Source organism: Gavialis gangeticus, unplaced genomic scaffold (assembly GCF_001723915.1).
Source record: "Gavialis gangeticus isolate Ggan-Ray unplaced genomic scaffold, GavGan_comp1, whole genome shotgun sequence".
NCBI classification, from domain to species: domain Eukaryota; kingdom Metazoa; phylum Chordata; order Crocodylia; family Gavialidae; genus Gavialis; species Gavialis gangeticus.
The window spans coordinates 66,033,089-66,060,784 of NW_017728993.1; the positions used below are offsets into that span (position 1 = coordinate 66,033,089).

Consider the following 27,696-nt stretch of genomic DNA (forward strand, 5'->3'; position numbering starts at 1 on the left):
TTTAAAACAAGAAACCCCCAAAACCCCAGTCTCACCGGCTGCTGTAGTGGCCTTGGGGCTTCTGGGGGCTTGTGGAAGAACCCCCCACACACTGCGGGGCAGTGGGGAGCAGCAGGGATCATCCTGTCCCTTCCACTGGGCAGGAGCCGGTGAGTCAAAGGTTTCTGGTTTTTTGTTTTTAAAGGGCCAGGACCTGAGGCGGGCAGGGCAGCCATGGGGGGAGGGGCAGGGGGCTTGTGGCAGAGTCCCTCTTGTGGCATGGGCAGTGGGGGGGCAGCAGGGATCGCTCCCCTCCTGCCTGGCAGCACCTGGTGAGTGCAGGCTTTTTTTTAAAGAGCCAGGAGCTGGAGCCAGGTGGGGCAGGGAGAGCGGGCGGGTGGGATGGGCCTGTGCGATTTGGAAATTTGGCTGCTTCGGCAGCAGCCAAATCTTTGAATCAGACTCAGCTGAATCAATTCGGGACAGTGATTCGAATCACTGAATTGAATCACTTTCCCCCAATTCGGCTTAATCCAAATCCAAAGCAAATACTAGCCACTTCGCACAGGCCTATTGATAACAAAGAACCCACCAACTCTTTTCATCCATAAACCTCAAAGTACTTTGCAAAGGCAGCCACCTTCACAATCCCCACATACCCATTTTGCATATGTGGACATTAAAACACAGAGACGGGAAATGACTTGCCTAAAGCCAGTCATGGATAGGTCAGAGGGCTGCCCACTAGAGCATGATGCCTAATAATAACACTTGCTTTTAGACTGTAAACTCTTTGGGATGCACACGCACAGAACCCGGGTACATGACACATTTACATCAATATAAAACATGGCTATGCAGCTGGGACAGATTCTGTAGTAACAACCTACTTCCAATTTGCTACTAGGTTTTGACTGGGTCTCCTTAACCTGCTTCAGTACTTGCTGCTTACACACTTTTCCCTGTAACTATACCTCCTGTGAACATGTGTGAACAATGGATTTCAGACCCATGCATGACATTAGTTTAATCAAAACCTGAAATGGGCTTGGGTACAGATACCAGCTCCATTCACCGTTCTCATCTTTAGTGCCTCACTCTGCTGACTTTGGTGAGACTCAGTCCTGGGGAAGCTCTTTGAGAAAATTATCCAGGAGCACATCTGCAAGGGACCAGCAGGGGAGATTATGCTTAGGGGCAATCAACATGGGTTCATTAGACGCAGGTCCTGTCATACCAACCTGGTGGCCTTCGACGACCAGGTCACAAAATCCTTGGACACAGGTGTTGCGGTGGACGTAGTCTTTCTGGACTTTAGGAAGGCCTTCGACACTGTCTCTCACCTCATTCTCATTAAAAAACTAGGTGACTGTGGTGTCGACGCCTACAGTCAGATGGGTTGTAAATTGGCTGGAGGGCCGCACCCAGAGAGTGGTGGTGGACGGGTCATTTTCGACCTGGAGGGATGTGGGCAGTGGGGTCCCCCAGGGCTCGGTCCTCGGGCCCGCACTGTTCAACATCTTCATCAGTGACTTGGACAAGGGGGTGAAAAGCACCTTGTTCAAATTCGTGGATTACACTAAGATGTGTGGAGAAGTAAGCACACTAGAAGAGAGGGACAGGCTACAACTAGATCTGGACAGGTTACAGGGGTGGGTGGATGAGAATAGGATGGGTTTCAATACAGTGCTCCCCCTTACCGGAATCCGACAAAGCCGGGCTCACCAGGCTGAGCAGCTCCCGCTCCTTCTCATAGTCACTCTTACACAGCAGCTGACCTTCCTTCAGGACAAACTCATCACCCTTCTGCAGCTGCCGTTCACAAACGCAGCAGCAGAAGCAGTTCAGGTGATACACGCTCTTCTGGGCTCGCATGACGAATTCGCTGGGGGCGATGGTTTCGAAGCACCCTCCGCACTTCACAGCAAAGAGCCTTGGAGAGGGAACACAGAAGTGTGGTCAAGCAGGGCTGGTAGCACTGAAGATGCCACAGTCATTCTAGCTACAGAGGCTGGGATGCCACCTTGTTGGTTGTGTAAGGGACACATCAATCCTACCAAAAGCAAAACTCCCCTTAACCTTAAAATAGGGCAATTAATGATGGAGTCCACTCTATAGGGCCCAAGGTGCAATGCTTGAGTTGTGTTTTACTGAGATTAAAGTGGCACAATGCATGGTAGAACCTATTGTTTCTGTGCACCCATCTCTCCCTGCCATGGCATTTACTTCTAGACCAATGTGTAATAAATAGCAGAATTCACCACTTCCAGCTCCTTAATGTGTTTGTAAATACCAAAGCTGAACTAGATATATTCTTAACTGATTTAGGCAATAGGCTGTAGAAATGGCAGAGTTCCTAATCAGCAAAAGTGATAAAAATATGTAATTATTTAATTATAACTAAATCAATAACAAGAAGTCAGAGTGAAGGCAGGTAACTGGCCTTATGCCTCACACTGGACAGGTAACAGAAGGCAGATAACATCTCTTAATTTAGCATTAAACTTGGGCCAGGTCTCAACATTGGCCTGCCTACCTGTCTAGGGCAGCTGCTCTGTCTCACCTGCCACAACTTGGTTTAATAAACTGGGTGTTGAATGTGGAAGGCTAGCCACTGAATGCCCCAATGCCTAGGGCATTGTCCATGGCTCTGTCCTTCCCTATACCATGTCCCATGCCTCACGGATGGCATAGCAAATTCATAGCAGCTCTGGCCCGAGGCTGAGCTAAACTCTGCCCCTTGCTGGGCCTGTAGCATCCAACTCACACACTCTGACCCTCTCACAGGGACTCTTTCACACTGCCCCTCTCTGGACCACTCGCAACCCGCCCTCCTCCATGAGCAGCCACCATCAGGCTTATCTACTTTCGCTCCGGCTGGTCTACATGAAGCCCTTTGGGTCACTCGAGCAACCCTACTCTTATGTGGCACTGGCTTTACGCCTCACACTGAGTCAGTAGATTAGCTTCGATTTGCAGATGAGAAAACAGAGCCATAAAGAGAAAAAGGACTTGTTCAATAGGCCAGTAGCAAACACAGACAACTGAACCCAAGGCTCCAGATTCCAGCCAGTTCCTTATCCAACACTGTTTTTTCCCCTCATGAATTAATGAAGGAGGTAAACCCAAATCTTAAAGCTACATGATGCCCACCATCAAAGAAAAAACACTAAAATAAAAAGGGCTGGTTCCATGGATGCTAAAGGAATACTTGATATACAACATAAATAACTAGCCTCAGCATTCTACAAAGTAACTCCAGAAGCTTATATTTAACACTATGCCAGCTGGCTGACAATGAAAATAAAATAGCAAAATATGCCAACAATTTGAAAGCCATTTTGGATCTGGAAATGTATATCATGTCAGTATTTCAGAAACTTGTCACCAAATCCTTCATGAAAACATTGGTTTTATTTTACTATCTTTGCCTGTTCTTATTTTCCTACCGAAGCCACTGAAATGAATCAAGTCAACTTTTCTCTTTTCTTGCCCCTTTCCTATTGTTATTTTTCTTTTTTTGCAGTGCTGAAACTTATCAAAAATTTAACTCACTTGCCAAAGTCACTGGGTGGATGAGGGAAAAATGTAACAAAATGGGAGCGAAAATCAAATATATCGCCCAATCCTGCAAATATTTGTGCACAGGTTCTCCGCTACTCCATGAGGGGTTCTGTGCATTCCAGTGGGGCTCCACCCAATAGCAGAGCTAAGTAGGCACATAACTATGGCCCATGAAGCCTGTGTGAATGACCTATAACTGGTGTGGGGGGGTATTGGTTGTAACCACGTTGGTCTTAGGACATAGGCGGACAAGGTTCTTTGGGTAAATGTGGTATCTTTTATTAGACCAACTAAATAGTTGGAAAAATTGTTCCTTGCAAGCTTTTGGGTACAAACACCCTTCTTCAGGCAGAGGGAGACAAAACAACTGCAAACTCTCCCTCTGCCTGAAGAAGGGTGTTTGTACCCAAAAGCTTGCAAAGAACAATTTTTCCAACTATTTAGTTGGTCTAATGAGCCACTTCCACGTAGTGCTCCCTGGTTACGTCTCTGACAGGCAAGAGCTCCCAAATCAACAAAAATGCCAAAGCGGACAAAGATAAAGATATGGACACCATTTTTTCCATACAAAAGAAGTTGATCTAATAAAATATATCACATTTGGTTGCAGGGCAAGCCATGCTAGCAGCCAGCAGGGGCAAAGCACTGGACTATTAGGAGCTGTAGGGTTGACAGGGCTTTTGAGACAAGAGCCATCAATGGTGAGACCGCAGCTGGAGTACTGCATCCAGGTCTGGGTGCCACCCTTCAACAAGGATGTGGAAATGCTTGAGAGAATCCAGAGAAGAGCCACCCGCATGATCAGAGACTTGCAAGACAAGCCATACAAGGAAAGGCTGAGGGACTTGGGCCTCTTTAGCCTAACAAAGAGAAGGTTGAGAGGGGAATTGGTAGCAGTTTACCACTGTATCAAGGGACTACATCAAGGGCTCAGCAAACAATTGTTCACCAAGGCACCCTTGGGGAAAACCAGGAGTAATGGCTACAAACTCCTGGAAAACTATTTCAGGTTCAACCTTAGGAAAAACTTCTTCACAGTCAGGGTGTGCAGACTGTGGAATAAACTCCCTCTAGCAGTGGTACAATCACCTACCCTGGAAATCTTCAAGAGGAGACTGGACGGTCACCTTCCTGGGGTTACTTGACCCCAATTGTCTTCCTGACCAGTGCAGAGGGGCTGGACCCGATGATCTTGCAAGGTCCCTTCCAGCCTCTTACGATCTATGAATTTACCCAAAGAACCTTGTCTGCCTGTAACTGGTGTGAGCTCACCAGCATATCAGTGCAGGATTTAACTGAAGCCAATACCTTCGCCCATCTCTGGAGCCCAGGAATTCAATGCTGCTGCTGTTTGCCTCTCCTTCTCACTGCTAAATTCTGTGGCAGGGAGCAAGAGGGGATGAGTGGTGGAAGTATTTAGTCCCTCGGCTCCAGAGTCACACAACAGCAGAGCCCACGCTGACATGCCATTGAGTTCTCACTGCACAGATGCCAACAGGAGCCATGCTGACATACCAGAGAGCTCACTGAGCATGTGCCAAAAAAATGAAAGGGGTGTAGCCACTCCCCACTCACCTCTCTCCTGGCTCTTGGCCCATTTCTGATGTCAAGGTTGTCCCATTTGTAAAAAAAACTTTCAGCACTGGTGGACTAGAGCATGGCTTTCAGAAAGATATCTAATCTCTATTTAAAGATATTCTGCAATGATGAGTTTAGCCCCCCTTTTGAACATCTTGCATTTCCCTGGGGGGCTTTTTGAACTGTCATGCAGTCTTTACCAGAAAACACTCCTCATCAGGCCCTTACAGCAGACACTTTTTTAATAGGAAAAATACTTTTTTATATACGTAAAAAAAGGAAGCACAGGAAATGAAATGTGCTGAATCAGCCTCATTCTCACAAGAAGAGCAGATGCGTGCAAAATATGCACAGCAGAATACAAAATGACCAGAAAACTGAGATTTTTAGATGTTGTTTCAAACTTGTAAGCTTGTGAGACAAAGAGGCTGTATTGGATCAGATCTCTGCCTGAACTATAACAGTCCAGGGTCATTGAAGTCAAGGGAGCCAGACTGAGGGATATCAGCTGACAACCTGTCCTTTTCAGTTTTGGAATGATGGAGAAATGAATTTTTAAGGGAAGTTCTTCCCCTGGTGCTGCGTTGAGGTGCAGGGTGCAGTGGGGTGAGGGTGAGAGGCATCTGACTACATAGTGCAGTGGGAAGCATATGGTCCCCAGGCCCACTGACTGTGCAGGGACAGCCCTGAGATAGAAAACTGCAAGGAGACAGAGAGAGACCACCTATGAAAAAGACATGTGTGTGCATATGTACATATTCTTACACAGCAGTGACTGGCACCTCATTAGTTAGCTAACTATTTCCATGGGTGTAAAGTCCCAATGTGGGGCAGTGGTTCTCAATGTTTTTAGACTCAAAGCACCCCTCATCAAACTTAAGGCACCCCTCCATAACTTTTGTGAACCGAGAGGCACCCCATTTCAAAAACGAATGTATTTCTTACAGGCCTCACTTCTCTGCAGCAGGGGCAGCGGTGGGGGTGGGGAAGCAGCTAGGCAGGGACAGCCTGAGCCTGCTCTTATCTGCTTACCTCCTCATACTTGAAGCTTGAGCCTGCTTTTATCAGCGTACTTCCTCACACCTTGCTTAGCCCAGCACCCTAGTTGAGAATCACTGATCTAGGCAAACAACCAAATCACAGCTGTCTCTCACAGAACTGCAGGACCACTCAGGAAAAGAAGAGCTCTTGCAGATATTTCCCTACCTCCTTAGATCTGCTCCACCGAAACTTTAAAACCAACTGTCTGGGAGGGCCAGTGGCATTTCTGTTGAGGTAGCACTGAGGGAGTCAATTGACTTCATGGCTCATGGATATCGTTCACTCCACCATGGGTATTAATGACTCTCTTCTCAGGTTAATGGTCAGATATTCAAACGATCCTTTCTTCTGCAATATTGCTGTCTCTTAGCTATTTCTGGTAATGTCTCTTCTACTGCACAGCCCTGCAGGATGTTCTTTGCTAAAAACCTTAACTCAGGTGTGGTAATGTTAACTCAGATGTAGATATGACTGCTAGCGAAGTATTGGACATGAACGGCACATGCCCCTGGCGGTTGGGGGGGCACAGCGGCGGCAGCAGGAGCGGTGGAAGCGGTAAGCGCAGAGCTCCCGCAGATGCTGCCAGTACTGTTGGCAGTGGGGATAGGGGAGGGTGACGAGTGCTTACCAGGGGTTGGCAACCACCTGCCGGCACTGCCAGCAGTGTCAGCAGCATCCAGCGGCTATCGCGGACTGCCCGCAGACCCTGCCAACGGTATTGGCTGTGGGGTGGTGAGCGGCGACCCACAGGCGCTGCCAGCAGTGTCAGTAGCACCTTTTTGTAGGGGATGCACTGCGATGCTCAGGCGGTGCACATGCACCCTCATGTACCCCCTATGCATCGCCCCTGGTATTGGAGCACTGTCAAGATGCTCAAGATGACTAGATATGAATCTGAATAAGAGACAAACATTTAACTATATGACTACAGGACTAATGAAACAATATCTTTTGACTTTTTGCCTAGTTTGTTGTGTTTTTAAATGGAGTATATAATCTAGCAAATCAGTGCATATGCCAAAAAAGTTATATTTGGCTTTGCTTTGATCCTAAACTGAAATATGTAGTGCTAGGCCCCTGGAATAGTAGTAAAGCTTCTAGTTTCTCCTTAACTGGAAAAGACTGGGTGTTGTATTATATATGTGATGATGCATCACACTAATTGCACCCCTCTGTTTCAAAATCCTGGATCTACCCATAGAAATAAGTGCCAAGTGGAATTTTTTTAAGTATACATTCTGTACATCTGAAGATAATTAAAAGCAATGGGAATTTGGCACCAGGCCTACCTAGGCATCTGTGGAAATCCAACTGGCCATCATTCTGGATCTTCAGATACCTAAATACCTTTGTGCATCTGGCTCTGAGTAGCTGCTTGAGGGGTGCCACAGCTTAGGGACAGAAGTTACACATAAACTGACTTAAGTGATCAGAAACTGGTTTAAACCTGTAATAGAACAGAAGTTCAGTGCACAAAAACTAGTTTCAAAATGGCTGAAACTGGTTTAAGATAAACCTGGGTGAATGTTGTTGATACAGACTTAACTGATTTAGGTCAAACCAGTTTATGAAACTTCTGTCCAAGACCCCTTCCTGGTTCAGGTTAAATCAGAGTCCCCCAGTATTCCAGCATTTTGCAGCCCTGGGCTGGTCTGGTCTGGGCTTTCTCCTCCAGAGAGCAGGACTGGCCCCATCCCTCTGCTCCCTAGCTGGAGCAGTGAGGGCTGGCTTACTGCTTTCTGCCCATCCCTGCCCCCCAGCAAACCCCTGCTGGGGTCTGGGAGGGGAATTAAATTTTCCCTTCCCCCAAATACGGAGCTGCCCTGTCCTGCTTACTTAGTGCCAGCTGCAACTGTGGACTACAAATCCCAGAGGCACCTGGAAGCAGGAAGAGGAAGTGATGAGCAACCCTGCAGAGTCCTTCTACTGTGAACCTGGACTGCAAATCCCAGAGACCTGAGGGACAGCAGGAAGAGGAAGCAAATACACAGCCCAGCCTGGCTATATGCCAGAGAGCCATGCTCTAGCATCCCCCGGCTTCTGTCTTGAGCCACTGCAGGCATGTGGCTGCACTGTCCGAATCAAAAGTGAATGTCTGTTCATTTGCTTATTGGTTCAAACTTTGCAGCTTGGACTAACCTACAAAGACTGAATCAATTCAGCCTTGGGATTTTTGACTGTCTGTACCTAGCCACAGAATCTCAAAGGGCAGGGGGAGTAGAGCCCACATCTGCAGAGTTCCAAGCCAAGGGTTATCCTTCCTCTTTGCTTGACAACTTGCTTCCAAATAGTAGCTGCTGAGCCCTGACACTGCTGCCAGCCTGGAAGAACCAGCAGTGCTCCTAAAATGAGTGACACCAAAGGATTATTGTCTCTTTCTACTGCCTTCTGCCTGCTCCAGTCTAACCCTCCACTACTTCAGCTGAATCAACTGTCAGATGCTACACTGCAGCCACCCAGCACTTGACAGTCTCCAGCAGCAGATTCTCATTTCCATCTCATTCCAAACCAATTAACCTTCCTCTTCTAAAACCTTCTCCCTGGTGAAGAGGGTGAGTCTGAACAAAGAGCGTGAGAGAGAGATTGGGGTGTGAGAAACTGTATACTAGTAACCCATAACCACAAATGTATTACTGTCCCTCGATACATAGGGGAAATTCCCTCTCCTTGCTCTCCTCAACATATTTGTCTAGCTAAGAAGTACAGAATCAAACACCTGTCAGCCAGATGTGTGCACAACTCTGAGTGCCACTGCTGCCCCAGCAGCTGATGTGCTGTTTCCTCCAAGGTATGGTAAGTCAAGTGGGAGGAGGAGAAAGCAGTTTTGGAAGCTCATGGTGTAATTAATGCTCCTCTCAGAACACTTGCTGGCCTTCACTGTGGTGATTCTGCTAGAGGGGAACGAGAGCTTGTTTGTTTAAGGGTGAGAGTCTAAAGAGCAAGTGGGTTTCTAACATGGCTGGCTTCTCTGGCTTAGGCTGAATGAATCTGGAACCTTCAATTTCCTCTGGCTTCTCTGTTCCTGTCCAAAGTGCCTCAACCAACTACCCAGAGGGTGGTCTGGGTTGGATTCCTTTTCTAGTCTCATCTGTGCAGTCCCATCAATGTAGTTCTCTGTTCAGCCATGGATAGCCAAGGCTCTGTTATGGTCCTCTGAGTAAGCATATTCCTCCTGCTCTATGCCAGTGTCAATTTAATCTACCTACTCATTTCAATAGAGAAGCAGCAATGTTAACTAGAAGTTATGCAGCAGTGAATCAAATGGTCTGTGCCCAGCACCGTCTCAGTCCTATTGAACTAGGCAGAGAGCAAAGGCATTGCAGCCCACCCATTCCCTGCTAATGGCAACCTGGATGCTAGGATGCTATCTGCCCAGAACTTTCTACTCCTGCTCACCTAGAGACACTGAGACTGGGAGTGAGCCACAAACTCACAAAGATATTTAGGCATCCCACTCCAACTGATTTCAACAAAAGTTAGGAACCTAAATACCTTTGTCTATCTAGGCCAATGTGTATAAGCATGCTGCCTACATAGCCCTTCAAACCCTGTCCAGGGAGCCAGCTAATGACATGCTTTATCCACAGCCTTCCCAAACACCTGCAGCTCAGGATGAAGAGAGACAAGCAGTAGAGTCAACACATCCATAACACTGGCATCTACAGGTACAGGAAACAAGAAGCTATGGACTGAGCAAACTGGAACAAGCCTACCCCATACTGCCAGAAGAAACATAGAATACCATTCCCGAGCCTCGGGTTCCTCATGTAGCAACTCAGGGAGCTAACCCCCTGGCCACTGAAGAAAAATGGTCATGTCTTTTTGATGCACTGCTGCATGCACCTGCTGGGAAATACAACAGAAACTCATGCCTCATGAGCCATATCCTAGTTCCTGCAGCATGCTAAGGAAGCAGCAAAGGCACAGGATTCCTGTGGTGACTGTGACAGAGGAACAAATGGGAAGAATCGTCCCTTCCAGGTGAAAGAGGGAGATCAGAACTCATTCAAACCCCACATACAATACTAGAGCTGCAATTGTCCTCATTATCATTTTGCAGGGGGAGAGTTCAACTAATGGAAACTTTTAACTGCAGATACAACAGTCAACTCATCCCTTTCCCCTGACTGACCCTCAAGTCTTTCTTTTTAGTAAGGTGATACTATCAAGGTGGGGCTGAGATTTGAAAAAACTGCCCAAACCCTAGACAGCCTGCATACATGCCTCCCAGAACACAAGAATTATCTGATCTGTGACAGGGAAATGAGGAGTTTCATTTGATACATGCTCTCTGTAACTGATAGTCACCTTGAAAGTATGTTGATGATAGCACTTTGTCAAAGAAAGGCTGCAACAGATGTCTCTATAAATCAGCCTTTCCCTTTTCTGACACCTTACTGTAAGATATGGCTCCTCTGGGTGGATTATGCACGCTGCATCCAGGCTGCCAAAGGATTTTGGACGCTGATCTTTTGCAGCTGATCTAAGTGCCCCAGGCAATATCTATAAGCATTGTTAGGTGGTATCCCCTTCCAGGCAAGAAAAGGGGCTGAGGTAAGGAACCATCCATATCTCTCATGACAACTTCAACTGTGCCCACAGGACAGCACAATCAACAGCAGGCCAGATTCTGATCTCAGTCATGTAAATCTAGTGTAGCTCCAATTTGACCAAAGGGGCTCCAATGATAATCAAAGGAGAAGAGAATCAGCATCCACAGGTAGCACTTGTCATCCTAATTACACTCTCCTGAATCACTGTCAGTGTAAAGGAAAGTGAAGCCTACCTCACCAGCATTCACCTTGACCTCCTCCACAGAAGCACAATGAGCAAGGAATGATATGTAACACCCACACACACACTTGGGTTGTATATTGTGTGTGTTTTTTTTATGTGGGTAAGGTGGCCCCTGGAGGGTGGCGCTCCCTGCCTGGACAAGGCCAGGGTGATGTCATGCAGGGGGGGGGCCGGGTACAAGGTGAGCCAGGCTGGTTTGAGGACAGAAGCTGCTAGGGGCTGCTGCAGAGTGAGGTCTCCTCCAAGAGAGAAGGAGTTTGCAGTTAGTGAAAAGGGAAGCTCAGGTGGAGGGGAGAGAGAGGGAGAATTGTCCGTGTCTAGGAACTTCTCTCTCCTCCTTTTCTTCCCCCTTTTTCTTTTGAGGTTTCAAGAGATTAATATTGGGGAAAAGAGTATTAGTTCCTTGGGTTTGCTGGCCAGGAGTTAGGCCTGGCAGTTTAAACAGAGTTGAAACCTGGGAGTTTTTAATCCTGCCAGTTTGGGCCACGGCTAAGGTTTGCAACTTTGTCTTCCCAGTGGAGCTGTGACCCAAACTACCTGCAGCCCAGGCCTAGAGGGTGGGCCTGGTCTTTCCCCTTGTTTCTTCTGATGGTCCTTTGCTCTAGCCAAGCCCTGTGGTTGGGCTGGCTGTAGTCATTAATCAACCTGGCACCTTTTGGAGTTTCAGCAGGCCATATAATACAGCCTAGAAGTTTTGGGGTGTGTGCATGCTGTCTGGAGCCAGTCATTCCCCACACACACATATACAGCTTCTCCGTGGGAGCAAAGATTGGCATGCTACCGTTCCTCCCAGAGTAACAAGGGGCCCCTTGCACTGCAGAAGCACCCATGCTCTCTAGCAGCTTCCCTTGGCCCAGTGCAACCTATAGACTATGTCTTATAGTTAGTAGTATTTTAAATTAGTAGTGTTTTCCTCTGTTTTCTGTAACAAATCTGTCTTTTGTGTTTACACTGCTTGCGAGGAAGGGTATTTGTTTATGTGGGACACCCTAGTAATTTATTTAGTGTTTCCCAAGTGGCCTGGGTGGGGGCTCAAGCCAAGATAAAAATATATTTAATATCCCAAAACCGAACCTGGCCCTTGTTGCTGCCGACTAGCGCCCAGCAGAAGGGTTACAGATAGATTTGGTGATGCTCACTGTTTCTTTTCCTTTGCCCAGTGATTATGTGTTACAGCAAACTGAAAAAATCCAGGCTACAAGGTTGTTTCTTTACAGTTGCAGCCGAATTGCAAGAACCCTTTATCTCAGTGGGACACTGGTTGGAGCAGATGACTCAGGTGCCTGGTAATGGGATACTGGGAGTTTTCTAAGGAGAGAACTTCTGTGCTTCTCAGATGGGTTTCAGAATAAGAGAAGGTCCATATGCACAGTTCTGGTTTACTGAACTGTGTCTGTTTCCCCATCTGATTCCATGCATATGCCAAAGGGATGTAACCTCAAAGAAGTTTTTGCTTCAGTTGGAAAAAATAAGGAGAAGGTTAATACACATCCTCTGTTATTGCAGCCTCTGCCTGTCTGTTGTCAAGAAGTCAATGTGGCCTAGTGCAGCTGTTTGTGCTCTAGCACCTGCAACTTCAAATGGGATCATAGTCCTTATGAGCAGGGATCCGAGTTTTCCATCAGCAACAGAAAAAGGCAGAAAAACACAGATTTTTTAATTTAAGGAGAAAAACCTGGATTTTCTCCTCTAAAGGACAAAAATGTAGGTTTCCTCTTGTAGGCTGGCAGAGTTCCAGCCTGCAAGGTGCTGGGGGAGCGAGAGATGAGCATTCAAGCAGGGGGTGCCATGTGCAGGTACAAACATACACATGCACATGACAGCCGCGCAGCCTGGAAAGCAGCTCCCACAGGTAAGTTGTGGAGTGGGGAAAGATGAGGCCCCCATAGTAAGGGAAGGAGGGAGCTGGACAGGGCTGGGGCTGGGGCTGGGACCTGTGCTACAGAAAATTCAACTTCTTCAATTGCTTCAGACGGTCTGAGACCAGAAAAACAGTGGTGAGCTGACCAGACATTGGGTTACAAGTCCTGGAATGGGGTTCTTGCTTCAAAATATTGGGTCCAGTGGTTAGAGGATGGGATTTATGAACTGATTGCTCGACATTGAGTCTATTCTCAGCTCATGCACTGACCTACAATGAGGTGGGTCACTTGCCCTCTCTTTTTCCCTTTTCATTCTGTCTGTTTAGACAAACACCAGTCTTTTTACAGCATATTCTCCGGGGCATCCTAGTTCAGTTTTGAATGACCCTCCTCAAGGTCTACCACAAAGTCTAATCAATCTCACTGTCAGAACAGTTTCTGGATAGTCAGACACATCCTCTGAGTTATACTCTGCTCATTCCCACCTCTCTCTCCATATTTATACAGACATATCTAGGTAATGTTATATCACCTATCACTTACTCACTATTTAGTTGTCTCTGCCATTGGGTGTATAAGTTTGCATTGATGGGATGAAATAAAAAGCCTTTTCGTATTCTGAGAGACCCTTGATGTCAGGTATCAGTTTATACTAAATATTATTAGAACATTTATTACTTTTATTTACCAGCATTCTCAAAGTTAGCGATGGCAACACTCTAAAACAAAGTCAGATTTTTTCATAAGACTGAGGGATCTTGGAAGTTGACTAGTTGTTGAGACGATCACAAAGATTATAGCAGATTGTTGAGACGATCACAAAGATTATAGCAAATTATAGCATAGCACTCACCATTCTCTTTCAGTTACTTTAAAGAGCTATAATGTGTACCAGGATCATCGAATGGAAGAAAGAAAGGAGATGTTATTAATATATTTAAAAAACTAAAGTAATATTTAGTCAGGTGGAACTGTTAAAGAGAACTGGTTGAAAGTAAGGGAACTGGTGATTTTTTAAAAAGTTACTGATTCTTTTTGATAATCAAAATTTTGAAAAAATGAATTTTTAATATTTCAGAAAGTTCAAGTGTTATAATTAGTCAAAAAAGAAGAGATTATGTAACTGTTAATACTTTTCATTTAAATCTCAAATTGAAAAATTCCTCTGAAATGTGATGTGTTCAATTATTTTTATTTCTGAGCATCAGAATTCAAGAAATGCAGTTATCCTGTACAACCTTGACGTTTTTGTGCATATTACAATATCTTCATTACACTGGATCATGTTACTTAAAAAATAAAAGATCATCATCATACAGCTCTAACCCTTACAAACATGTATCCCTTATTCTAATAGTTCACATTTTTGTATAATAAACCCTAAATTTACTTCTTTATGTAAGAGTTCCTATATCTGAGATATATATTTTAATAGTGTTTAATAATGTTGTCAGTATCAGGGTACTCAACAGGTTCTGCATATGTATTCCTTTGAAAACAAATACACCTCTAGGCTAGGGACAGACATTCAAAAAGCCTGAGGCTGAATTGATTCAATCTTTGCAGGTTAGCTTAACCTGGCTAGACTGAACTGGTTTGTAACTGGACAGTCATTCTGTCTGGACTGAGGAAATTCAGGCACATGTCTGCAGTGGATCAGGCTAGAAGCCAGGAGACACTACAGCAGCCCTCCCTTCCCTTGAATAATGCTGAGCTGAGGGGGGTATGGCCAGGCCCTGGCAGGATGCTTTGATTAGGGAGATCTGCTTGCACCATCCCAGACTTTTCTCTGCTGGCTGCTCAAGGGCCGGGAGTGTTGCCAGACCCCAGCCCATGGCTAGCACTCTGAGGCAAGGGGGTGTGTGCAGTGCATGCATCTGTTGATGATACAGAGCTTTTCAATCTCCCTCCCTGCTTTTTTATACTGTCTGCAGCAAACTGACAGGCAAGCAAGCCAGCAGGATGCTGATAACAGTGTTTATCACCCCATCAGCAAAACAATAGCTTCTCTCCATTAGTTAAAACTCTTCTTAAACAGTTTATCAGCTGACCTGTTGATTAGCTCCAAAAAGCCCTAAGCAGCCACTGTTCTGTTTGCCTGTCCCAGTGAAATTGGAGAGACACACACACAGACACCTCTCAGCATTAGCTAGCATACTACATCCTTGGGTCTGTGTGTCTGGGGTCCATGCTGTGGGAGAGGGAAGGAAGGGAGGGAGGGGTGGGATTCCTGCTTAAGCAGCGAGCAGCAAGGGGAGGGGAGGGCAGGTGGAAGCCAGACAGACCCTGCTGTGCCTGCAAGTCTCTGCCGGAGCTCCAGCCAGGGAGCAGAGGGGAAGGGTTGGCCCTACAGCTGGAGCAGAGAGCTCTGCCCAGCCCAGAGAGCATGCCAGGATGCTGTGGGAGTCTAGTTTATCTTAAATCAGTAAGAGGTCTGGAACAGAAACTGCATAAACTGGTTTCACTCAAATCAGTTAAGTCTGATACTACATTCAACCAGATTTATCTCAGTTTCAGCCATTTTCCACCTTGTTCATGTGCAGTGAACTTCTGTTCTGTTACAGGTTTAAACCAGTTTCTGATCATTTATGCTGGTTTATGTGTAATGTCTGCCCCTAGCCCTAAAGAGTAAATTTATTATTGCAACATCTCATGAACTTTTCCCTCAATGAAACATATATGCAGGCCTATATTAACTATGTCTATGTATTTATTTAATATTTAGATTTATATCCCACCCTACCCTGTAATATGATTTCTTGTTTACAACACCTTTTTGTTGAAATGTGTGTTTATTGTGTATTTTTCTGGTGATGTATTCACAAACTGTCCAAATAAAGTTTAGATCAGTGATTTTCAACCAGAGTGCTGCAGCACCCAGAAGGTGCATTGAGATCCTTTCAGTTATGCCCAGGGTGCCACCCAATGTTAGCACTGTTAAGTGTGCAAAATTATGATTCACAAGATAAACTCAGAGATTTCAAATAGGAATCTACAATGTCAACAATATTCTGACAGTTGCAGTCTTTCTGAGTTCTTTGCAACAGAATTGTTCTATTATTTTTCTGTAGTGAAAAAATGAGTAAAAAAAAGAGCTGGTATTTTCTGAGGAGTTCCTTGAGTCTATTAAGAAGTACCTTGAGTCTGAAAAAATGATTACCTCTGGTTTAAATCTTACTTGTTAGCATTACTAAGTGTTCTCTCTTTAAAATATTGTTAAAATGAATTTTAGTTTTCCCATAATAATTTGTACAAGATATATCCTTGCATGGGACTTACTGGAAAATGTAAACTGAGGTTAGGTAGGTAGAACTTTTGAGCTATGAGGGTGGTTAAGTGAGTGATTGTGAAGTATTTGTCACTGGAATTTTTTAAGAGCAGGTTAGACTAGCATTTGCTTAGGATGATTTAGAAGGCGATGATCCTGTTTTGAGCAGGGGGTTCAACTAGGTGACTTTTTCGGGTCTCTTCTCGCCCTATTTTTCTATAGATATTTTTTCTATGTATACCTAATTAGACAAGTCAACATAAATTGGAAGTTGAATTTTCTATGCATTAAGGTTCTTTGAGTAAATCTGATATCTTTTATTAGACCAACTAAAGTAGTTGGACATTTTTTTCATTGCAAGCTTCCAAGTACAAACACCCTTGTTCAGGTATTAATGCATTTAATGATATTAAACAATACCAGAGACTAAGATTTAAGTAAATGATTGCCTAATATTAGGCTTTAAGTTCATATTTAGGCACCTATGTAAGTGGCCAGATTGTCAACATAGCTGAACACTGAACAGCCCTTATTAAGGTTAATTGGAATCACACAGAGCAGTGAGAGTCCATCAGAGAATTTGGGCATGAAATTATATATAGAGCACAGTTCCAACCCCCCCAACTGAGTCTATAAAGCTGACTGACTGGAGCAAACAGCAGGATTTGGACTGAGGCACTTCAGGGTTGAAAACACACACTTCTATCACTGGAGATAAAGGGCTCAACCAGTCAGCAGGAAGCAAAAGCTCACTTATAGGAACACAAGACTGGAGGGGGGCCCCATGGCCCTTAAGTCCTATACCCTGTTTTCACAGGCAGTCATTAATTAAAAGAATCACTAAAATCACCACTTCTGACCCTCACCTGCAACTACCAGGAACAATGACTGAAACACCAAGAATGCACTATCATGTGCCACATACCTCTCACGTGGGCCTACTCTCATTGTCCAATGCGCTATTTTTTCATCTTCACTGTATTTTGTGGCAACCTCCTGAGAAAATGCCCCTGTAAGCCTTGCCTCCATTAGCTTCCATTCCATCTCTGCTTAGAAATCCAGTGACTCGCTCTACTGCATTCTTGAGCTGTAGGTATAGCAGGCAAATCTGAGGAACAAGGCTCACTTTCTCCCATGCAATGCTGCTTTCTATTCCTTCAAGCTACAAGGAGAACCCAGTAATAATACCCTTGCAGACTCTATAACCAAGGCAAACTGAGGGCTTGATACAAACCCACTGATGTCAAACGAAATTTTTCCAGGCACTTTGGTATACCTTGAGTCAGGACAACAAAGAGCAAATTAACCACACAAAAAAGCAACAGGATCTCATTAGGCCTGTGCGAGTCAGCAGCAATCCGATCCGGCTTCGGATCTGGCCACTTTGGATGGCAGTGGTCCGATCCAGAGCTCTGGACCGAGTTTCTGCCTTGGAGCTTTGGAGCCGCCTCGGAGATCCAGCTATATGGTATAATGGGGAATCAATGAAATATCTATAACTTTGTTGTTTTTTGTCCATTTTGGATGAAACTTGCAGGGATGGTAGCCTCTGCTGAGAGCATGAAACCTGCCAAGCTTAAAGACGATTGGTGCAGGGGTTTAGGAGAAACTGTACCCCAAATTTTTTAAAGCCAAACTCATGTCACGTCTGTGTGTTATGCCACAGGGGGTGAAAACTGCAGGGGTGGTGGCCCCTGGTGAGGCCACAAAGCCTGCCCAGTTTCAAGAAGGTCGGTGCAGGAGTTTTGGGGGAACTGTACCCCAAATTCTTGAAAGCAAAACTCCTGTCATGACTGTGTGTTACACCACAGGGGGGTCAAAACTGAAGGGGTGATAGCTCTTACTGAGGCCAGAAAGCCTGCCCAGTTTCAAGATCAGTGCAGGGTTTGGGGGGAACTGCCCCTCAAGCTGCGGACAAGCAAAACTCATGCCATGGGTGACACTGTTTCCCCATTATACCCTATGGCTGGATCTCCGAGGCGACTCCGAGGTGGCTCCGAAGCTCTTTGGGAAGCTGAACGAGGCAGCACTTCGACCCAGACGTGCTGTTTCGGACCCCAAAGCGTCCAAAACTTCTCCCGATCTGAAGCTCTGTCTGATGCCTCGCACAGCCCTAGATCTCATGCATCTCAGTGAAACCAAACAGCTTCTGTGCCAGGGAGAGGAGAGCTTGATGCTCTACAGAATATTTCACACTGGGGGATTCTAACACAAAGATCAAGCCTTGATGTGTAGCAGCCAGTAGATTAGATGGAGTCATGTCTGAATTCAGCTGGAGTGGTGCAGTGACTGTGTTTAATATGATAGCCACAGACAATTCATTCAGCTCAGTCTCATACCCATAGAAAAGACCAATAGAGCACCTTATATTCCTGGACATAATTATGAGGTCTTTAGCTTTGACATCTACAAAGACCTCAGTTGAAAATCTCCTTTGAAGGTCAACTTCTGTAATAACCCAGAACTGGCTAGATGAATAATTTTTTTTTTGTTTTTTGGGCATTTTTTGTTTGTTTTTTCAATTCAGTGGCCAAACGGAAAAATTGGCAAAAATGTTTTGGTTTGGGTTAACCTGAAACTGAAATACTGTAATTTCTTGGACAACATTAAAAAAAAACAAGCCCCCCAAAATACATACACATATATATACACACATATACATATACATACATACACATACATACATATACATATATATACATACATATACATATATATATATATTAGAACAGTCAGTAGCACAGAACAGCAGCGGTGTTGGAAGAGTCATGTTAAAGGATTTCTAAATCATGGCAGCCCCGTAACAGAACCAAACTGGTGAAGAAAATGCTACTGTTGTTTGGAAGAAGGCTCAGGAGGCCTATGCAGTAGGAGAGAGAGAGAGATGTGAAAAGTTTGCTGCTCTTACTGTGGGACACAGAAGATACTTGTATGGACAAGGCATTGAAATGAGGATGGGTAGTTTATTACATAGTAAGAAAAGCCACCTTGATTCTGTTGATAGATGGAAGTTGGCCTGCCTGAGCTCCTGAAACCCCATTTAAGTCTGACAACCCTTTGGTTTACTCAGGGCGAGCAAATGACATACACTGGCTGTGTTTTGTGCCAGATATCTGGCTCTTATCCTGATGGAAAGACACAAAAACAAAATCCACCATATGTTAAAGTTAATTGCAAACAGTTGCTGCTGTTGCAGAGAACTCCATTTTTCAAAACTCCATTGAGATCTGGTTACAACAGCAGTGAAAGCACCAGCCAACCTTGTTTGCTCACTGAATGCAGCCAAGCCAATGCTGTAGTAGTGACCAGCACTGGGATGGGCCTATCTTTCACCATGCACATCACGAAAATTGTCTATACTTTTTCTTTGTGATCCGGAGACCTCTGCAGAGAACAAGCTATGCCTACTCACTTCCCTCCACACACACACACATGTTGAAAATATGATTGCCACTAGAATGGATACAGATGTGGCCAGTGCCACTCTTGGGGGGAATCCTAAAATTTACATCCTGAGAATGTTTCTAGATCTGCTCTAAAAGGCGACCACAAAATATTTTTTTCACCATGCACAACATAAGGAAGGAAAGCAAGTGGGGAGACCTTTTTGTTTCTCAGCAGTGCTCACTGAATCACTCATGCTCCAAGTATCCATACTCCAAGTATTCAAATTGTCCATCAACTGGGATTATGAAAAGAACTGGGGATGGGATCAAAAGTCAATTGGTCCATTTTCAGCCTCTGATAAACTGAAATCAGAGACCATGATAAATGCTGGTAGACCCAAGAGGCAAAATAAAGCAGGACCAGATTTCTAGGGGATCGGTTATGCCTAGTCATGGATTGTGTGATTTGTACAAATTACTGGGAGGGAAATCTATGGATGAAAACTCATTGGCCTTCTCTGCAGGGAATATAAAGCATGGAGTTACCAAGTGGAAAGTGAAGCTGGGGAAGACAGGGCCATGTTTTGGGAACTGGCTAATGTTTCTCATCAGGAACAAGGCATTTGTTGTGAGATTCCGAGAACATTTTTTTGACATGACACAACAAAAGGGAGATGTGATTGACGGGCGCTTCCCGGCTGCTGTCTGTATCCATGCTAGCTATGTGCACAGCATATAAATAATGGCCTTCCTAGCCTTCTGGCATGGGTTGTGGTAGGTCAGGGATTCCATTATTAAATAGTGATGGACAAATCTCAAAAGATTCATAGGTCTGTTTCACTTCTGAATGGCTAACACATTACAACTTTATTTGGCAGAACCATCTTTCATACAAGCTGCACCCCAAATGCTTTTCAGAGTTAAATAATTAATAGGAGCTGAGGGAGAGGAATCAAAAGGTAGAAAGGCACGGGAGAAAAATGCTCTCAACTGCAATTGGAATTATTCAGTTTCTGCATCACCTTGACAGTCATAGTAACAGCAGTCCTATTTTTGCACTAAACCAATATAACACAGACAACTGAAACATGCAAGCTTTACCTAGAATATTTTTATCTGGTGCTTCAATCCTGATCTACAAGGAACATCTTTTTGAACAAAAGTGCAGTCTAGACACAATGGTCCGTTTAGTCTTTGGTCTCTCCCCTGGCAAGGGACTGGTTAACACCAGTCACGGTACTTTTTCAGATCTAAAACCCTAGCTTTGTAGCATACTGTGAAGCTTGGAGACTGGAACTGGTTGAAATATTTTTCTTCAAAAGTAATTTTGCCAAAAATGAAATTTCTTGCAGGAAAAAAACAAAAACAAAACCCACACTATTTTTGTGGCCAACATTTTTGCTGGTCAGTAAACAATACAATTCAGTTTTCAGATTTTAAAAACTAAAGTTTTATACCAACAGCTGCCAATAGTTAGTGATTTTTTTGAAAACCAAAGCTTTTGTGAGAACATTCAATGAAAATGGAAATAATGAGCATTTTTTTAAATTTTAAAAATTAATTGATACTTTTAGACAGCTGTAATTAAGCTGGCAACAATATTAAGTAATTATTACCTTTGGGCAGCACATGATACAGAGAAGAAAATCTCACTGCTGCTCTAACAAGATTGTCAATGAAATGAAGAGTAAATAAGCTAGAAAATTTCAAGGAAGCTGTTAGGGTGTAGAGAGAAACCTCTCACATCAGTAACAGTAAGAGGAAGAGACGAGGGCAGTGTTAGCCAAATGGAAGGCATGCAAAAGAAACAGAAGAGAGAAACTTCTGTCTGTGAGGCAAGCTGAAGTGTTTTAAAAGGAAAGGAGCAAATTCATCCATGGCATAACACCATTGATCAGACTGCATTTACACTTGTACCAAGAAGGACATTGTATCCAAGGATGTTCTTCCCTGCTAGACTTCCCATAGTTGCTAGGTTTGCATGTAGTGCGTACACCAGTTGAATAATTATTGCCAAGCTGGCAGAGACATGGATTGAACTGGCATCTATTCTGTTAAAGAAAGACTAACTCAGGAAGGTGCGGTTTGGCTGTGGGGCAAAAAATTGGAACGTTATTGTAGATCAGCCTATCTTAACTGGGATCCTGGGGTTCCATGGTATGGAAATGGTCTCCATCCCACTGGAAGTGGGAGGGGGGAGGGGAGGGAGACAAGGACTCAATAGATAAGAGGGCTGGACCTGCCAAAGGACAAGATTCACTGGCAGGACAGAGTATGGAATGTGGGATACCTTCCAGGGATAATGCCACAAATCAGTCTCCAGGGCTGACAGCCTGGCACCTTCAATCAGCATTAAATTAGTGACGGATCTGCATCAACAATTTAGGCCTCTTAAACTTCAGGGTTATTCAGAATCCAAACCCAGATGTACTGCCCAGTTTTCCAAACGGTCTCTCACTTCACAATATTCATGACCACTTCCTCAGCCCCAAATCCTAGTGCATTCAGCTGTTTGAAATTGGGTTCAGAACTGTATAGCACGAGCCCGTTAAAAATGGGATATCACCCAGTATTATCTACCTGCAGGAAATGTGCCAGCTCTAATTAGGGTGACTGCCCAGCAGTCCTGCTCTTGAGCTGCTTTTTGATAAGGATTCATGGTGAGTTCTCTAGTGGATAAGCTTGACTTTTGATTCTGCTATTCTACAATAGTACTTCACAGAAAGGGCTGCTTCCCTTCCCCGGGGCCTGCCCTCCCTCCCTCTGCTTTCTCCTCCCCTGCAGGTGCCAGACTTTTCATCACTGCTCTCCCTCCTTCACATGACAAGTCCAGAGGCCAAGCAAACACTGATTAACCCATCTTAGGGGCAGAAACATCTATTGTGTAGGCAGCTGAGCCAAACACTCTTCAGCAGCCAGTTTGTAAGCAAGAAGAAACAAAAATCCATGGGGTTTGCAACCCAGTTTTTACAGATTCCTTCATGTCCCTCACCCTGCAGCCTCAGAGTTGAACATTAGCCAGCTTGTACAGCGCACAGCTTTACTGATGCTTGTGAGGTTATAACCACCGCTGTATTTGGGAATCTTGCCGAGACTTTAGAAGGGAAAGCCAGCATGTGAGTGATCACCTTTGCATGCAGTGTGGACATGAAAGAGGAGGTGTTCTGGAGTAAGGCCACACCAGTATGAATGAATCTTCCATGTACAAATATCCCATGAGAGCAAAGCCAAGAATGTGCTTCTATTTTTCCTTTCCAGACGTGAACTGTAGTTTTGTAGGTCACACTGTAAATTATGTGAATATTCTTTCTCTCATTCCTTGCTCCCTCCTTCCTGCTGTCCACTGGCCAATTATCCCTAGGTAAAGTGCAGAGCCCTTTCTGACAATCAGAAACAAAAGTCAGGATTTGAAAGGGTGGTATATTTTACATCTCTGTTAACAAAAAGCCTTCACCTAAGGTATAAATCCTAGCAGCACACATGCAAACATACCCACATAACATGACAAACTGAAAGCTAATCTCTGTCCCTGGGCACTCTTAAGTTGATCTGGTGTTGTAGACAGGCCTTTCTGGTCTCTTGTGGCTGAATTTGCAGTGACACAGGGAAGGGCTGGCAGCAGTGGTACAGTGAAAGCAAACTGCATCTGTAATTGGACTTCGCCAGATTTTCTTCTAAGATTCCCACACAGGGCAAACATATGCCTTCTATACCACCCTTGAAGAGAGTACAGGGTACTCCTCACGGATAGGTGAATTTATGTCAGAATAAGTATTATGGAAGGCAACTGGTGGGAGCAGAGAGATTTCACTTTGAATGAGCATAACAGAGAAATATAAGAGTGACAAGGGCCTGAGTAGGCTCTGGAAGAGACTGCAGCAAGCAGTGAGTTGAACAGCACTGCAGGAGACAGTGACCTTGGATTGAGACATCTTGGCATCAGGTCACCTTCTCAGTCACTGTCATGGTTCATAACTAGAGACATGGGACCAGATCCTAAGGTGGTGTAAAGCAGTGCATCCTCAGTACACAGTGGTAGAACAGGACCAGTTTGTATCAGCTGCAAATCTGGCCCTCAGCAGAGTTTTTTTTTTGACAGAAACAGTCAAATTCTACTTCCCAGGTCAGGAACTGCTGGACTAGATCTAAGTTGAAGGAATGCTTTTTCCATATTTGGTGTTTTTGTGCATACCCTTTCTTTTGCAGGTTTTCCCCATGAATCTGTGAATGGCCAGGGAAGACACACCTGGACAGAAGTTCCACTGTACGGCAGACGTGCCTGTGTGAATGCTGTTATGGAAAGTTTGCTAGGGACAGGAAGTGGACTTCACTCCCTGCAACACTCTTCACACTTGGCCTTATTTCTGAATCACTTTTCATGCACGCTCATACCTGCTGCTGCCTAGGGGGGAAAGCACGATTTGCCATGTTCCTTCAATCCACTGGCCCTCCACTGGTCTAACCTCCCTTACTGCACCCAGCCTCAACCAGTCAGGAACTCCAGAAGAGAGTGCACCCTAGGCAGAGACAGTGGAGCCAACTGCAGTCCTAGCAAGTTTGTGGTTACATGCAAAGTACATGAATGAGAAGACCCAGATTGCTTTTTTAGGAACTAAGTGGAGGTAGAGAAAGTGGAGCCTTCGTTTGCCTCTCTCACAGCAGGTCCTCTTCCCTAGGTCAGCACTGCCTTTTCCTACAATTGTCCCTCCTTCAGCTCCAGCTGCTGGCCTTTTATCAGCTCTTATGTTCCCTCTGTACAGATCATGTCAGGCATGCACCTCCTGAGCTGCCTAAAACTTCTGCCTGAGGGCTGAAAAAGGGAAATGCCAGGAAAAAAACTATGACATAGATATTTTCCCTATCTTGCTTCTGAGTACTACAGCCCTTTAGTGGAACCGAGAGCCTTGTCAACCAGAGGGATCAGAATGGGCCATACTGAATAAACCTCTCTTCAAATGTGTGATTTTATAATATTATCCAGGATACTGTTTAAAAGAGGATGATAAATTCAGAGGTGTAACTGGATGCTACACTCCAGTGCCACTGGCTGTGGTACTAGTGGCATGACAGTAACATAACCTGACCCAACAGTGCAGCTCCTGCTATTTTTGTACCCCCCCGCCGCAAAGTCCCAGGGTTGGCACCTGGGGCTGGTGCCTTGGTTGACCCTTCCCCCCTTTTGTTACACTACTGGTTATACCTCCTCATCTACAGCAGTCAGGGGTATATGTTTTCCCACTACAACTATAACTCTATGTTTTCCCACTGGATTGTAATAGGACAGACAAGTTTTGGCTACCAGGTCACTAGTATGAATCCAGTATCTTTGGTCAGCAACATCAGAAAATCATCGCTGTCTGAAGGCTCTTTCACAGCTAGCATGTCATGAGTTACAGAGACAGCAACTCAAGTCTAGCTTCAAGTGGACAGGCTTCTACATCCCAAAGCTCCCCTTGCTTTTTAGCACTTCTTGTCACCTTTGCAGACTACTAGAAAGCAGAAGCCATGGGGATCAAGATGCTGTCTAGGCATGTTGTGTTTTTGGTCAGAGAGAATTCACATTGGCAGGATGGTTAGAAAGAAAGTTGCACTGTTGCTGCCTATACTACCTCAGTGGTTTCTACAAAGCTCATCAGTGCTCATTATCCAACACTTTTCACAGCCACTACAATTTCCTCTGCACTGAGATGGGCTGAGAAGGCCGTAGGCTTAGTCGGGCAAAAACTCTTTCACTGGCTTTGCTGCTTGCAAAAGCAAGGAAGAGTTATTCAGTCCTATTTTAGCCAAACCCACGCAGCATTAAGGGAGTGAATAGAGCAAGGTGAATGAGTTTAGAAGAAAGCTGATGGAGATATAGGGTGAAATCCTGGTATTCAAACCCATGGTCACAGGACCAAGTCCCAATTGGGACAAATGGTTTGTGTTTTCTCTTCACAGATAAAAAAAAAATCACAAACTGTTAGAAAACTTTTCAAATGGCTTTGAAGAAGGACATTTTTCCATGTTATAAGCCTGACCCTTCTCTCCCTCTCCCTTTACATCCCCTCCCCCTGGGGCAGACAAGCATTCGCCTTACTGCCTGGCAACCGGGCTGGAGCTAAGCTTGCTAAAATATGAGTGTTTTTTGGCTGGAGTACTAGAGGGCCTGCAGCCCTATGGAGAGAAAAAAATTGAGCGCTCCATGCCATGGCTCCAGAAAGGGGAAGAATTAGGTTTCACACCGAGCAGGCTGGACCATGGCATTCTTTAGCTAATGCTTAACAAACCCCCAAACAAAAGCAGCCAACTTAGCTGCATGTTTGTAAAATGTATTCTCAGCAGATTCAGGTTTATTGGAGAATTCTATTGCTTTGCAGCAAGTGTTGTTTTTAGCTTCTACATACACCCTCCTGCTCCCTTATCTAAATTCCTACTCATTCCTGCTGGCAGAATACATCCTCTCATGCCTTGAGGGGACTTAGCAACCAGGAGTAAATCATATTATGTTGTAAAGTGCATTAATGTTAGTTAGCTTCTTCCACGTAATAGACACTGTGTGAAAACTCTTACGGTTTGACACATCTCGTTTGAAACGTGTAACAAGCAGTTGTGCTACATAGGATTAAAAATATTACAGACTGGCTGCTAGTGAAGAGAGGGATCTAAACCACAATCCTAGTTCCAAACTCTGGTCTGCAGAGCTGAATTTTGAGCCAACTGCTATTTTCTAACATCGGGCCTGGATGAGAATTAAAAGATTCAAAGGTCAAATTAGGCTTGAGTAGTCACTCCAAATCTCAGAATTTATGGAATCTCCATGACTGGAAGTTTTTAAGTGCAGGTTAAACAAATATTTGTCTACGATGGTTTAGACACAGAAGATCCTGTCTTGCAACAAAGGTGAGAATTTTAATGAACTACCTGAGGTTTTTTACAGCCCTATATTTCTATGATTCTACATTTAATCCAATCCTTACCAAATTGTTTAAGTCTCTAGGGCTAACATTCTCAGTAAAATCGAATTCCGTGCTATTATGTTGTATAGATTCATGTACAACATGAAGTCATTCATCTGCATCTCACATATACAAAACCCCCATAATTAAACATCAGATAACATCCAGAAGTGTTTTACCTGGATTGGATTTGGATTTAAAACAAGACCTCAGTTGGTATAAATTTGACTAGCTCTCTTAAAGTAAGGATCTGGTCCATAAAGGCTGATAGCCAGGTCCCTTGTGACTTATTGGCTCAATGGGCAACAGTAGGAGTAAGGTATTTTAGCCCTGCTAAGTCTAACCAATAGTCAATAGTGAGGGGAGTGAGCTCTGTAGGCTTTGAGCTGAACGCTGTGGAAAAGGAAAACCTGAACCTAAGAGTTCAAGGTCTAAAGAGTTGGGGATCGAGTTAACAAGACTCCAGAGTATCTGGAAGCTTTGAGTGTCTCTATTATAATTTCTGACTAGAGAAGATTGTGCCATAATACCAAAGGACAATCAAATCCTGTCTCTTTTCTTCCTAATGGAAATACCACAGGGTGTGACCTTTCTCACATGCTATCAGCATTTCTTGGTTGCTGTAAATGAGAACAACGCTTTTGAAATTAGTGGAGTTTTTACACCACTGTACACCAGCTCTGGCCTATAAGGGGCATACATTTAAAACAAAAAACTTTTTAGAGCTTAAGAAAAAAAATCAGCAATGGCTTCATAACTGTACATAGGAATCAACTTGGCAGGAGACCTGGTGAAATGGTGACCCCCACACAAGCCAAGAGCTTGAAAGTTGAGCAACTGAGATTCAGCAGAAATGTTAATGATTTCATTAAAATATTTGTTTCAACTGAATCCTACTGAACAGAGGTAACTTATTAGAAAGGGGATATCGTTGATCCTGTGCTTTTGGTTAAGCTATCAGTATACCTTCTCACTGACATTCAAAAGATCACTCCAAGAAAACTGGAAATGTTCTTAACATTTAAGACATTTCTTCCTTTTTTCATTCTCATTTTTAAAGTCCTTAAAAAAAAGCCTAACAATATTCAGACTTTCTGTCAAACAGGATAGCGTCAAGCATGCTATATTATTTTAACTCCTTTGAAAGTTCCCTTTCAGTAGGGATGTCATGAGGTTGAGAGAATTACCAATAAGGATGATGACTGTATAGATTTCAGTGTTTTCTTTAACCCACAAAGGTCCATTGCAATTTATAAGCCAAGGACCCAATCCTGGGCCCATGTAAA

At 44.4% G+C, this 27,696-nt stretch overlaps 1 protein-coding gene across 1 annotated transcript in view; it reads right to left on the minus strand.

The window, feature by feature from the left end:
• LMX1A (LIM homeobox transcription factor 1 alpha) overlaps nucleotides 1–27,696 on the minus strand; it is a 127,803-nt gene that overhangs the window by 29,348 nt on the left and 70,759 nt on the right. The window contains exon 2 of the mRNA XM_019501888.1: nucleotides 1,680–1,912. Coding sequence (XP_019357433.1) covers nucleotides 1,680–1,912 — 233 coding nt within the window. The remainder of the gene's footprint in view (nucleotides 1–1,679; nucleotides 1,913–27,696) is intronic.